The sequence below is a fragment of the Acinonyx jubatus genome, chromosome D3 (assembly GCF_027475565.1).
Source record: "Acinonyx jubatus isolate Ajub_Pintada_27869175 chromosome D3, VMU_Ajub_asm_v1.0, whole genome shotgun sequence".
In the NCBI taxonomy this organism is placed as follows: domain Eukaryota; kingdom Metazoa; phylum Chordata; class Mammalia; order Carnivora; family Felidae; genus Acinonyx; species Acinonyx jubatus.
In genome coordinates, this window is record NC_069392.1 from 19,396,393 (window position 1) to 19,411,164 (window position 14,772).

At 52.8% G+C, this 14,772-nt stretch overlaps 1 protein-coding gene across 3 annotated transcripts in view; it reads right to left on the bottom strand.

Moving 5' to 3' along the window:
* BCR (BCR activator of RhoGEF and GTPase) overlaps window positions 1-12,220 on the bottom strand; it is a 127,567-nt gene extending 115,347 nt beyond the window's left edge. For all 3 annotated transcript variants that reach the window (XM_027044118.2, XM_027044119.2, XM_053206386.1), the window contains exon 1: window positions 10,770-12,220. In XM_027044118.2, coding sequence (XP_026899919.1) covers window positions 10,770-12,081 — 1,312 coding nt within the window. In that variant the 5' untranslated portion in view covers window positions 12,082-12,220. The remainder of the gene's footprint in view (window positions 1-10,769) is intronic.
* Window positions 12,221-14,772: the final 2,552 nt, after the last annotated feature.

Here is a 14,772-nt window from a genome sequence, read left to right on the forward strand (position 1 = left end):
GTTCAAACAATATATTTTATGTTCTATATATCTTACCACAATAAAAAACGGGGTGGGGGAGCAGCGCCTAGAGGAAAACCACAGCCCTAGAGGTCCACAGATGGAAAGGGCTGCCTCTGAGCAAGCAGGTCCCTCATGGACAAACCCGTGAGGTGGAGCCTCAGGCTGGCGGCAGGATGAAGCTGAACTGCCCTGGCTCCTTTTCCTGGTGAGCCCAGCAAACTCCCAGCCACCCCTTGGCTTCCGGCATCCCATTCCCCCCAGGGCTCTTCCCCAAGGAAAAGGAGACTCCACCAGTCCCTCCAGAACCTCCACACACAGGCCTGACCAAGGTCCCCATGAACCAGCAGAGTGGGTCAGGGCCCAACCAGCCATGTACCAAAACACCGTCTGGAACATTACTCAGCTGCCAAAAGGAATGAGGTGGTGCTGAAATGCGACAACATGGAGGAACCCTGAAACCTTACTCGGACAAAAAAGGCCACGTTACACAATCCCATTCAGGTGAATGTCCCAAAAAGGCAAAGTTACAGAGACAGAAAGTAGAGTGGTGGGGGCCAGGGCCTGTGGGAGAGAGGGGGTCATGGTGGCTAAACGGAGCAATTTTCTTTTGAGGTGATGGAAAAATTTTCTCAAATTAGACAGTGGTGATGGTTGCGTAACTCTGTGAATATACCAAAAAACACTGAATTGCATGCTGTAAACGAGTGAATTCTGTGGTGTGGATTCTACCTCAGCCATTGAAAAAACACCACCACCAGTCAGGAACATAGCTCCTCATTTACAGGTGAAGGGAGGGAAACCAGGGAATTAGCTGCCTCCCATCATAGCAGGCCCGAGACAGGATGGAAACCGCACACACCTCTAGGTCTCCAAGCAAGATTTTCTGGAGCTCTTAAAAAGACAGCGAGGAGGGGGAGCCTGGGGGGCTCAGTCGGTTAGGTGTCCAACTTCGGCTCGGGTCATGATTTCACAGTTTGTGAGTTCGAGCCCTGAGTTGGGCTCTGTGCTGACAGCTCAGAGCCTGGAACCTGCTGCAGATTCTGTGTCTCCCTCTCCCTCTGCCCTTCCCCCACACTCTCTCTCTCAAAAATAAACACTTACAAAATAAACATTTCAAAGACAGTGAAGAGAAAAAGAGACAGAGCTCTGCCTGCCCCAGGTGTGCTACAGCTCCAGCTGCCCCAGCCCCTCAAGGAGGGGGTCAGGTGTGGCTGGGGAACAGCAGATGGCAGTGGTCACTGTGGGCCACCCTGACTGCCCCTGAGGCTCTGGGGGAACATCGCCCAGCTCTTCCCCACGCCCCACAGCTCACAATGCGGGCCAGCTCCTCACCCACCCTCCTGCTCCAGGGGCTGCCCCCCGCACACCTCACATCACCCTGCCAGGGCTGGGGCCAGCTCTCCAGTATCCTCCCCAACTGTACACAAAGCAACACCCTCTGGTCTGTGCAGCCTTAGGCAATCTGCAGATAGAGCCTGCATATGACAAAGCATTAGTAATTTTCAGGGCTTCCCGTCTTCCTCCTTTATTTCCTATTAAAATAAGAAAGTCTGTGGTTTTCATTTCCTCTCTTGAGGCCTCACAATCACTGAAAGTGAGAACAAAGTGGTTCTAAGCCTTTCCTCCACAAACTTGGTTGCGGGGGGGGGACTCTGAGAAAAATTAAGGTCTCTCTCTTCCTCCAGCCTCTAGTTTCTGAGGCCCCCCAAAGCCATAAGGCCACACAATCGGGAACACTGCAAGAGGACCTCACTCTACACAACTAGTGGGTGGATGTGGCCCCAGCATGGAGGGCTCGGCAACATCGGTGTGTAGCCCCAGGTAGCCTGGGCTGATGGCACATCATAGCAGAGGAAGTAGCGAAAGCTTCATTTGCGGCCATGATGCAGAAAAGATATATGCTGTACATTTAGGATTTAAGAACTCCACTCGACGCCCAAAGATACACTATGAGAGGGAAAAGATGGGGCCCACGGCCATGGCAGACCCCTGGAACCCCTGGAGCTCATACTGGGCACTCTTGCCGAGCCAAGTGGGTAAAATGGCCCGCACCTACTGAATTATGCATTTCTCCTTTAAAATCTCTTGCTAAATGGCACTCAATCAACCTGCATTAGATGCCTAAGAGGGAGACTTCATGAGACCAGACAAGGGACCAGACCCCCAGGGACCACTCGCTCTATGCACCCATGTTCCCTCAAAGTCTCCCAAGGAAGGGGCCATGGTCTCCAGCCCACAGAATGAACACCCTGTGCAGGACCACACCCTGGATCTACCTTTAATGTCTGCATTTTCTCCCCGGACTAGGTTGACATACATTGCCTCTAGATTGCTTCTAGAATATCTACCTTGTCACTTGCAAGTATATATGTATATATATGATATGCAGAGAATCTCTTCCTGCTCTATGGGGCATGCCAAATGACTCTAGCAGCATATATTTTTTTTAATGTTTATTTATTTATTTTGAGAGAGAGAGAGAGATAGTGAGCAGGGGAGGGGAAGAGAAAGAGGGAGACACAGAATCCCATGCAGGCTCTGCACTGTCACCACAGACCTCCACACAGAGCGTCAGCCCACGAGCCATGAGATCACGACCTGAGCTGAAATCAAGAGTCAGACATTTAACTGACTAAGCCACCCAGGCACCCCTCCAGCAGCATATTTTAAAAAGAGCACACCAAGCCTTTAAAATGAAGTCAATCTTCAAAGGATCTTCAAAGGCTCTTCTTAAGGCAACAGAAGTACTCTGAGTGGCAATTCCCTTGGCCTGCTCTATCCCTGGATTTGCTGTGGTTGGAGCAGTAGGTCTCTCCCTATCCTTCTAGTGTCCCCTTGCATCTCTTGGCCAGCCAGAGATGGTTCCTTCCTACTGCTCCTTGGGCCATGCACTGACCCTCCATGCATGTGGCCAGCATCTCTGTCACGTCTTCTCAGCCAGGCCTTGTGCCTCTGCACCTCCTGGAACCTGCTCACAGCAGAGCACCGTTAGCCTCCACCAACCCCCACTCTCAGCCCTTGACCGCTGGGTAGAAAAGGCAGACAGGCAGTATCCTCGAACATTTTTGTCCTCTTGGGCCCTTTGTCACATGACCTGCTACAGGAATGAATCTTAGCAAAATGCCCCAGGAGGATGTAGGGAGAGTGAGGAAATTTCCTGAGATATTTGCAAAATAAAAGAGAAAAAAGGACATTTCTTGGGTGGCTGATACATTCACGGACCTGCCTAAAGGCTGGGACCAGACGATTCCTATCACGGCACTTAGATTTATGTGGCTGTCTCGCCAGCAGACCGAAAATGACCTGCTGGGAAGCCTGTTGCCTGACACTCAGCACCATTCCTGCCTGAAACGTGTTTGCTGAACATCCCTTCCACCTACTGGGCGGGGGGTCACTCTGTGACCACTCTCCTGTGATTGGTATCACCCCATGGTCTGAGGAGAGAGGCCAGCACCAGCCCCTCCACCGACCGCTTGACCTTGGGCAAGTGTGTTTGTCTCACAACCCCTCAGATCCAGTCAGTTGATGGCATATAATTAAGTTCATAATCTCGCTCCAGCCACGGCACAAGAATGTTGAGGGCACATGAAACAGCCTCCACCAAAGGTGTAGTTACTACACAGGTGAGGCATCACAGTCTTTCTGCACCAGACCTCAGCAGGCGCATCTTTGAACCCGCCAGCCATGTCTCCCTTGGGCGCCGGCCACCATCCCTGTCCAGTCATTTTGCAAGGTCGCAGTAGCAAGTGCTAGAATCCAAGACAGCTAATTAGCAGGCCCCAGTCTGAGGACTCGGGAAGCTCTCTAAGGTTGAACAGGGGAAGAGCAAGCCTCAGCAAAGAAGGAAAAATCATCTCCAGATAATTTCCAAAGCTTTTCCTTCCTGGGGCACATGTATCACTGGGCCCCCGAAAATCCAGTGCCACTTACCTGATGGGGTTAAGTGAAATTAAGAACAGGGAAGGGTCTGAGCAAACAGAGACCTCAGAGAAAGGGTCTCATTTCTTCTCTAACCCACAAACACCCACAAAACCCAAAACACAGACAGATCCACATGGGCTCGGTACACCACCATCTCATCAAACATGGTTAAGAGCCTAGACTGAGGCATGTCCTAGGACACCAAGGTAGGACCTTGTCTTAAGGATTTCACTATCCTGGAGAAGGAAGTCAGAGAGACACAAGATTAACAGGAAATAGCTGCAAACATACAGTGGAAGAAAGATATACAGTTAGGGAAGACGCCAGGACATCACAAAGATTTTGTTTTAGTGTGTTCGTTTTTATTTTACTTTTTTTAAAATTAAAAGAAGAATTGTGTGTGTGTGTGTGTGTGTGTGTGTGTATGTGTTTAAAGACAAGGCCCCTGGAGATTAGCCTTTCCACAAATCTGTGAATAAAGGCGAGAGAGAATTTCCTTAGAGACAGTACCCAGCACACAGTAGATACTTAATAAATACTTCTGAGTGACTGAATGGGGAGAGGTGGTTGCCTTGGTAACAGAAAGGTAGGTAGAAAGCAGGATAAAAAAGATATGGGAAGAGCTGTGCTAATAACCTAAAATTTTAAAGAAAAAAAAAATCGAATAGGACAAAAGGATCTTAGCAATAACGTGGTCCAACCACTAACTTGTTAGGCAAGGAGCAAGATGTGGCAACCCGTAGAACTTTAGGACACAGCCTCGTGATGCCAGGCTGTGTTTTCTTGGCTCTATGAGACTCTCGTACAACACATTACTCAAATTCTTCCTGAAACACAGCCGGTGAGGCTAGCACAGGCTCCATCTCTCATTGTCATGGCAGCCTTTCCTCTGTTGCCCAATGAGGGACTCATGGAGTGAGTCCAAAACTTCAACATGACTGCATTTGGAGATGGGGTCTTTAAAGAGGTGGTTAACTTAAAATGGGGTGGTTAGGGTAGGCCTTAACTCAAATGAATTGTGTCCTTATAAGAAGAGGACATTTTGGACACATGGAGAGGCATCAGGGGTACACGGGAACAGAGGGATGACCATGTGAAGAGGCGGGGTGGGGGGGAAGAGCAGCAGGGGAGCATTTGCAAACCAAGCCAAGGACAGAGGCCTCCGAGGAAACCAACCCTGACAGCACCTTGATCTTGGAATACTAGCCTCTAGAAACAAAAATTCCTGTTACTTAAACCATCTGCTGTTTTGTTATAGCAGCCCTAGCAAACTAATACAAGGGGCCACTTTACAAACGTGGGTGTGAAAGCCAAGGAAATATCACCATCACTAACAGGTGTTTTCCTAAAGAGAACATACCTATTATGATTAGAAACGGAAATTAAGGATGAGACTACTGCTCCCGGCAACTTCAAAACCCTACTTGAGTGAGATAAACCAGACACAGAAGGACAGATATTACAGGATTCCACTTATATGAGGGACCGAGGGACCAATTCACTGGGACAAAGAGTAGATTGGTGGTTGCCAGGGGCCGGGCTGAAGAGAAGATGAGTTAGTGCTGAACCGGGACAGAGTTTCAGTTTTGCAAGATGAAAAAGTTCTGGACATGGATGGTGGTGATGGTTGCACAATGTGAATGTATTTAATGACACTGAACAGTAAACTTAACAATGGCTAAAATGGTGCATTTTGGGGCACCTGGGTGGTTCAGTTGGTTAAGCGTCCAACTTCGGCTCAGGTCACGATCTCACAGTTTGTGGGTTCGAGCCTTGCACTGGGCTCTGTGCTGACAGCTCAGAGTCTGGAGCCTGCTTCGGAATCTGTGTCTCCCTCTCTCTCTGCCCCTCCTCTGCTCATGCTCTGTCTCTCTCGGTCTCAAAAATAAATAAAACATTTAAAAAAATTTTTTAATAAAAAAATAAAAAATAAAAAACAAAATGGTGCATTTTGTTACATATGTTTTACCATAATAAAATAAATAGACCTATCACATGTTATACAAGTAACATTTTTCTTAATGTTTCATTTTTTTGAGAGACAGTGAGCAAGAGCAAGCAGGGGAGGGCACACAGAGAGAGAGAGAGAAAGAGAGAGAGAGAGAGAGGAGAGAAAGAATCCCAAGCAGCCTCTGCATTATCAGTGCAGAGCCCGACACGGGGCCCGAACCCACAAAGTATGAGATCATGACCTGAGCTGAAATCAAGAGTCAGACACTTATCCAACTGAGCCATCCAGGGTGCCCCACTTAAGTAATATTTTAATTTAAATTACTACATTGCTTTCAAAGCAGAAAACAAACAAACTAAAAACCCAAAACAAAATCCTACATGACTGTATTCTAGTCAGGGGAGGGACCCCAATGAAATTCATAATAAATAAATCCACCACCCCTACTACCTCCTGAACCTTGATCTAAAAAGCAGCCACAGTCAAAACTCAGGCCTAATGTTTGACAACCTGAGCGCACTTGAAAATGCCCGTCTATTCGTTGTGAATGAGGAACCCCTCAAACCACAGGGGTGAGCTGCAGATAGGTGAGCTGCCTCAGGCACTGCCGGGTCTTCTCCCAAGTGGGCTGAGCTTATGGTTCACCTAGATGCTTTGTCCTAATAAAGGCAGCAGTCACATACACAGGGCCACAGGACTCCTGGCCAGCGAGGGGAGGTGGCTACAGAAGCCTGAGACAAAAGGGAGGAATGGAAAAGGCACATTCCCTCCCTAGAGCCACGCAAATCGACAGCATTCCCAGCTAGCTCCTTCTTTAGTGAATTAGTGAAATATTTCATTCTGTTCCCAAAACAAGGAAGTCATCCTTCCAGAATTGGAAAACCCTTATAATATTTGAACTAGACTCTGCTTCCACCCTGTTGATGACTCAATGGTCTCAGACTCTACCTGGTTGGTTCTGTCCACTCTGCCTCTGCTCACGAGAGGAGCCTATACTCAGTTCAAAGGTGACCACGGGCTCTGATGTAAAGAGATGACGATCGAGCCAATGCAAGGCCTGAGTGACCTTTTCCTGGCCCAGAGTTACTCAATCTAACTGGTGGCTGATCCGTTCAATCACCCAAGGGAAAAACAAAGCAATGATCATTCTGGTGACACCACACTGCCACAATCCAAAGAGAAAATTAAACTGCTTAACAGAGATGTGAACACATAGGGCAGCAACTCACATGAAAGCCCATAAAGAAACACAAGACATGGGGTCAGATCTCACAAATGATACTTGGAAAGGGGCCGAGGGACACCGGGGCTGAGTGTTCAGATCAAGAATTCCTCAGACCTGCAGGGCGCCTGGCTGACTCAGTTGGCAGAGTGTGTGACTCTTGATCTTGGGGTTATAAGTTCAAGCCTCTCATTAGGTACAGAGATTACTTAAAAATAATTTTAAAATCTTAAAAAAAAAAAAAAAAAAAAGAATTCCTCAGACCAGAAGAGTAAAGGCTCTTGGGTTGTCTGGTCTCTCTTGTGAAAGGGCTCACCAAAGGTCTCAGAAAGGGAAGTTCAAGGACAGGGATGGAGTTAGAGACAAATACAGGAGGTAAGATGCTTCCTAACTTCTCAAATCCACAACCTAACCCTGTAGCTGTGAAAAGGCGGAAGGGATCTTCCAGTAAGTGTTATGTGTACGGCTCTGAGCCAGGCTTCCTGGGAGATCCGGAAATGAACCAGGGATCCCTGCCTTCAAAATACAACACGGTCTGTTCTACCATGGGAATGAACCTTGAGAATACTATGCTAAGTGAAATAAGCCAGACACAGAGGAACAGATCCAGTGTGATTTCGTTTATATGAGGTACTAAGAGTAGTCAAATCATAGAAACAGAAAGCACAGTGGTGGTTTTTAGGAGCTCAAGGAGAGGAAATGGGGAGCTGCCGTTCAGGAGGGAGAGAGTTTCAGTTGGGGAAGATGAAAAGAGTTCTGGAAATGGATGGTGGAAATGGTTACAGAGCAGTATATGTTTAATGCCACTGAACTAGACACGTAAAAATGGCTAAAATGAAAAAAAAATGGCTAAAATGGGTTAAGATGGTAAATTCAGTTATGTGTCTTTTATCACAGTAAAAAATAAATAAATAAATAAATAACCACAGTCCAGAGTTAGAGGGCTGACATGGGTGCCCCAGAGCCTTTGCTCCCACCACTCCTCAGGGCAGCCAGCTTTCCCCACTCTTTGCCACTAGACATGTGCGGACAGGTGAGGCCTCTCTCCAGTTCTGCTGCCTCCGGAAGCTTCCCTGATCTCACTCTCTCTGAACACATAAACGATGTATGTGTGTGCTCCTGTCTCCCATTAACCTGTAAGCTCCCGGATGGCAAGGACTACACTCTCTCTTTCTATGTCGCCTGCATGGTAGAAAGGGAAGGGCTCGCACACAGCAGGGCTCACGGCTGATGGGCCCTGAGTGTGTGCAGGGGAAGCACCCCTGGACCAATCCAGTCATGATTTTCAGGTTCAGTGTAGGGCGATGCAGAGAACACCCTAAGGTGGGCACGTTCCAGAAGGAACGCATTTGCATTCCCGCAGGGACCCGGAACCCCTGGAATCCCAGCTCTGCCACTTCCTGGTTTCATCTTCAGCTATGGTTGGGCAGACCCATCACAGGGTGATGTAAGAGCCTGCGAGGGGCCCTGCATGAGGCACACCGTCCCCATGCCTGGCACAAAGTGGCAGGTGGTCATTTCAGCTTCTTCCCTCGACACCAGGGGCCCTCAACTCAAAAATATGAGAGCACACACATCCAAAGGGATGCTGAGGCTATTAGATCCGGGTCTCCATGTCTGCTGCTGCTGTGAAAAATTAGGGTGCTTCCACTCCCTTCCACGCTGTGATTTTCCTCTTTGTCCCTCTGCAGGGCGCAGCCCTGGCCAGCAGGCCCCACGGCTGTCTAAAGAACATCAGTAAACAGTTTGGAAAGAGACAGATGGCTTTGCCAGCACAGGTTCCCTCCTTCCCCTCCAGCCACTACCCTCAGAGGAGTGCTGAGCACAGAGCTGAAGACTCCCAGAGCTAAAACCTAACAGGAGAGGAAACATGGGGCCTTGAAGACATTCAGAGAAAGATCCAGAAAGTCCTCAGAGTGGGGTCCGAGTTGTAAAATTAACCCTGCAGCCATTTTCTGAGAGCCTACCATGGGTTACACACAGAGCCAGGGTCTCACGCTGGCAGCAGCTGTATGAGAGAGAGGCCAGAGGAGTCGAAGAGAAGCAGAAGAGAGCCCAAAGGGCAACCTACTGAGAACACATTCGGTCCGACCGGTCCCCACTTTCTGGAAACTCAGAATTCACCATCAGTAAGAGAATACTAGTTCAGATTGCAGGTCTCCATGAAAACCTCTCATTTTCTTTATTGAGCACGTTCTCCCGCATCCCGGTGCGGGATCCCGGCCAGTTCAAGCTGGCTGGCTCCGTCGACAGCTGGCCAGACAAGGCTGGTGCCCGGTGACCACAGGGCAATCCTCCAGACCCCAGAGGAGTCACTCTGCCTGCAAAGCAGGCTTCTAAATACTACAGCCCTCCACCCCCAGCAAGGGACCCAGGGGATGCAACTGGGTCTGGCCACAGGTCTGAGCAGCAGGCCGCAGCCACCCCAAGCTGCAAATGGAAGATCAGCAACTGGCTGTATCTAAAACAAACAGGACAGAGCACTGATCACAAAAAGGCCTCTTGACAGAGCCAAAAATAGCCTTACTTGTTTCAAGAGGATTCTCAGGATCGAAGCACATACAACTCCATCAGCAGAAAAAGAAAAATCAATGGAGCAGAAAACCAGATCAGCCCAACAGGGACTGGGATTCCAAGAGATTCCCCACAGCCACACACACACACACACACACAGCCCATCCAAACCCCACACCCGCCCCACCCTCTTCTTACTCCAATCTTACAAACTGTGCCTGGATCTTAAAACCCAGTCCCATCACCCCCAAAGTTATATACACAATTCTATGGGTTTGATCCCAAGAGTCAGACCACGGATTAGGAAGCCAAAATGAGCACCAGTGTATACTCATCCTTGGGAAGCCAAGGAAGCAAGAGTGCACTGAAGGATCAGAAAATGAAGCTGGTGTAAGATGCACACAGGAACCTATGGATGAGTAATGATGGGTGATGTCTGCCATCAAAGCCAGGCAAATCAGAACAGGTGTGGCTGTGCTTCAGCCCTGGATAAAATCTTTACCCCTGTCGATTTGCAGTGGCCCACTGAGTCAGAACTGCCTATCACCTCACTTCCTCCTAATTCCTATTTTCACCTGCTCTGACTTGCATTCGGGCCGACGGTTAGCAAGCGAACCTGACACTTTCTATGGCCTGGAAGCAGCTAGCACATCTTGGGTTCTCCAGACGTGTCTCGTAACTCTTCCAGGTCAGGAACAGTCGGGGTGGCAGGGAATTCCCAAGACACAGATCAATCTCTACTGAAAACACCCGTTCCAGACAGCAGAGATGGCCCCCACTTAATACCATCCCCACTGCCTAGAGTAGCATGATCAAAGGCAAGGAGATCACTGCCCAGGGCACCATGGTCCCAACCCAGAGAGTACTCCCACAAGAAGCACACCACTCCAGAACCAAAGGAACAGTCGCCTACCATCCCCACACACCGCCCCTCCCAACCCAACTGCAGTCCAAACACTGGGAATCTTCATTCAGGAGAAAGTGGGGGGATGGCGTTTGTTCAGGCACAAGAAGAGCATGAATCCTTCCTGTCCAGAGTGAAAATCAATCCGAAAAAGGTTATCTACCTATTTCTCCCTTGGCCAACGACCCCTTTTCTTTTCAATCGTTTCCAGCCAGAGGGCAGGTGTGCCCACCCAAGGTGGTGGAGGTACCCACCTGCGTCTCCATGGAAGGTGCCATCCTGAGGCAGCCTGCCGGACAAGCTGTCCCCATCGCTGGGCCAGATCTGCCCGGTCTTGCGGACGCCCACGATGGTGGCCTCCGACACGATGACCTGACCCTGCCGGTGCCGCTTCTGGCACTGCGGCGTTGGGGGGCTGCTGCTGTCAAAGGATTGCTGTGAGTTCTGTGAGGGTGACCGGCTCTTGTCTCGAAACATGCGGTAGGTGGTGGGGCTGGGGGACACGCGGCTGGACTGGCCGGAGGAGAAGTCCTCCTCGCTGGAGGTGAGGTTCTCGTTGGAGCTGCAATCTGGCGTGTAGCCCCCTCCGCTGTCCTCAAAGCTCCGAGGGGAGTAGGACCTGCGGGGCCAGGTAAGGCGCTTCTCCTGCTCCGAGGTGCTCTGGCTACGCAGGAGCGGGCCCTTGCCCTCCCCTTCCATCATCATACCCCCAACGTAGATGCTCTGGTAGGGCTGGTACTCCAGGGGCGGCCAAGGGGGTCTGCTGCCGCCGTTGGCATTGATGAGGTTGTCCTTCAGGAAACGGGGGTTCAGCTCCGCGTCCTCGTAGTCGCCGTCGAGGCCGCAGCTGCTCTCCGAGGTACGGCCCCGGTTAGAGGACCTGGGTGCGTCCCCCAGGCTCGGCCCGGTGCCGTGCTGGGACTTCTTACGCTCCATCTGCATCGCTTGGCTGCCCAGGGAGCTGATCCGGTCGGACACTTCTTTGTCGTTGACCTTCACCAGACCGCGCTCATGGTGAAACTCGACGTTTACGTAGAAGGGCTTCTCGGTGTCCGCGGCTCCGGGCTGGCCGTGGCCCTTGCGGATCCTCTCAAAGTTGGACCTGAGGGCCGCCACGCTGGTGGGGGGCCCGCGGTCTTCCCGGTCCGCGGCCGCGGCGGCTCCGGGCCTGCGGGCGGCCCCGGGCCTGGCCTTGCTCGGGGAGCCCTCTCCGTCGGGTCGGGCCTCGGGCTCCTCGGCGGGCGGCGGGTCGGCGCCGTCGGCGGGCGCGGGCGGCGGGCGCTGTGCGGACGCGCGGGTCTCGGCGGCGCCGTCGGGGGGTTGCGCCGCGCGTCGGAAGCCCCAGCGCTGCCGGTCGTAGCTCTTCTTCTCCTTGGCCAGCAGCGTCTGCAGGTAGATCATGCGGAAGCGCTCCTGGTTCACCTCCTGCTCCAGGCGCCGGATGGAGGCCTTGCAGCGCTCCAGTTCCTGCTCGATGTCGCCCACCGAGCGCAGCTCCATGCGCGGCGGCTCAGAGTCCGGGAACTGCGCCTTCCACGCCTCAGCGAAGCCCACAGGGTCCACCATGGCGCGGCCGGCCTCACCTGCACCGCCCGGCTGCGCGCAGGGCCCGCCTCAGCGGCGGCTCGGCGACCTCTCCAGGCCCGGCCCCAGGCGCCGGGCGGCCCCCATGTCCCCGCGCAGCGGTGGCGGCGGCGGCGGCCGAACAATGCCCGCCCCCTCCCGGGCTGCAGGTGAGGCGGCGGGCTCGGCTCCCCGGGGCGGCGCGGGGCGCGGGGGAGGGCGCGCGCGAGGGGGGCGGGCGCGCGCGAGGGCGGGGGAAGGGCGCGGGGCTGCGCGCGCCGCTATTGTGTGCGGGGCTTCTACGCGCGGCGCGGCGCGGGCGCTGCCCTCCGCTCGTCCCGGCGCCGCTAGCCCATGGCCGCCGCCCGCGCGCTCCTCTGCTCTCGCTCCCGCGCTTCGCCCGGGCCGCCGCCGCCTGCCAGGGGCTGCGCTCGGCCCGGCCCGCTTTCGCCGCACTCCCGCCCGGCCCGCACTCGGCGCCGCAGGAAGGGGAGGGCCGGGGGGCGGTGGCCGTGGCGCGGCTGACGGAGCCTGGCGGGCCTCTTAAAGGGGCCGCGCCGAGGGCTCGGGGGGGGGGGGGGGGGGGTGAACTGTGGGTGGGGGGAGGGGCTGCCTAGGAGCCGCGCCCCCACCCAGCTCCTGCCCTCCCTCGGTCTCCGCGCTTGGGGAGACTGTGTCCCAGGCGGTGGCCGAACCCAGCTGTCCCACGCAGAGGCCCTGGCAAATTCTGCACTCCTGGAACAGAAACACCTGGATCTTCACTTCCCCACAGCCCGGCAGCCACTCTCCAGCTTTGGGGCTGAGCGCTCTGGGGGCCACCCTCCTGGCCCCTATGCGCACAAGGGCCTGGAGTGGCAGGTCACCTACGGAAGCAGGGTGGGCTAGGTTGGGCCGCCAAGACCAACAGCGCTTATGTGCCAACGGGTCCCAGCACCGTGGGCTTGGGGTGGGTGATGCATCAGCTGCCACAGGGCATTGTCGCAGAGATAATCTATAGGAATTTCTCCCCCAGGTCACTCAACACCCACATGGCCTTCCCTGTGGTCCTGAGCTGTATGTTTGTCCGCTGGCCTCTCCTGAGCTTCAGAGGCCAGGGTAGTTTTTCCCGGATTGCCTGACTCAGACCTTATGTGTTTAGTCTCCCTTTAAGGGGGTCGTCTTTGGATTGGGTGGAATACAGGACAGTCTAGAGCCAGCAGTGAAACAAAATCATCTCTGGCACTCCAGAGATATTAAACACACAGGAGAGAGCACACGTCAGGTGGTCTGATGGGCACCAAATGAAAATACCCAAACCAGCTTGCTGGGTGGGGGAAGAGGAAACAGGATTTGTCAACCAAAGAACTGGGCCTGGGTCCTGATCACCACTGCCTCTGTTCCTCAGTTTCCTTTGGCATTGAAATGAGAACAAGGATACCTGTCTCTGGGGGCTGTTGTCCCTGCATGGATGTAAGGTGTAATCTTGCCCCCACTCCGGGTCCAGTGCCACCCAGAAGAGATGCCCCAGCATCTAATCTAGAAGAAACAGAGCCCAGGGCTATTAGCCAGTACAGCCTGGCTGGGGTTCACGTCTTCCTCACTCCAGGTTTGTGACCTGAGCAGTTCTTTTCCCTTCTCTGAGCCTCAGTTTTGCCCCCATATATAAAATGTGAGCACCATGTGTAAAGCACCCAGTTGGGGCAAACATGAAACCCACCCTGATAAATGGTATGTGGTGCTCCATCCCCGACTGCTTGTTAAGGCTGGTGCTCTGGGAGATGGCCTTGGAGGGTTACTGGAAAACTCTTGGGCCCTGACATCCAGGTGCTTCTAGGCACAGCTCACTGCCGCCCTCTGCAGGCCTCTCCACCCTCCTGCACTCTCTCCTGTTTCCAGGCCCTCTGTCCCCTTACCCAACTCCTTTACTTTGCAGAACCCCCTCAAGGCAGGCAAGTCCTCCTGTAAAGCCTGTTTTGCAGTCAAAGAAACAGAATGAGTTGATGTCCTGACTTTGGGGCTGGACAGGCGAGGCTGGAATCCCAGTAGTACTCACATCCTCAGTGACCTTTTCTTTAAAATGCGAGTAAGTCCTGACCTCACAGGGTGTGGCACATAGCTGCTTATGATCAATATTAGCTGCCTTCCTCAGGTGACCTGCTCAGGTCACCCAGTGAGTTGGGTCAGACAGGCTTCCAGAACCCCATTATCTGGCTGTCTCCAGAGAGAATTCCAAAAGCACATACTGCTTTCTTCCCTTGCTGATGGAGCCCCTCCATTTCCAGGGCAGGGAATTGTGGGCTCATTAGGGACTTTACCATTAACCACCTGGGAAAGAAAAGGATACTTTGTGGAGAATGGTGGGGAGGGGGCTTCATCTGTCAGTGGGGTGTCGCTTTCTCTGGTTTGCAGGCCCCAATTCAGCCCCGCCTCCAATATTGTACATAAGCAAACTTAACTCAGAAACTGGAAGATAGTGGCTATCTGCCCTGTGAGATAGCTTCTTCTGGCCCCAAGGACACTCCTCTCATCCTTGGTTCTTTCCTGAAAACACTTCCACCCTGGGTCTCTGGTCTTTTGCTGCAGAGCTTTCTTACCATCCTTCCCTCCCCCAGGGAGGAAGGAGTGAGGAGGAACGTGGGGCCCAGATACAATCCCCCATTAGGTGTCTGTCCCCAGCTAGATCTAAATTCCCAAGACGGAGCTCTGTCTATTCAG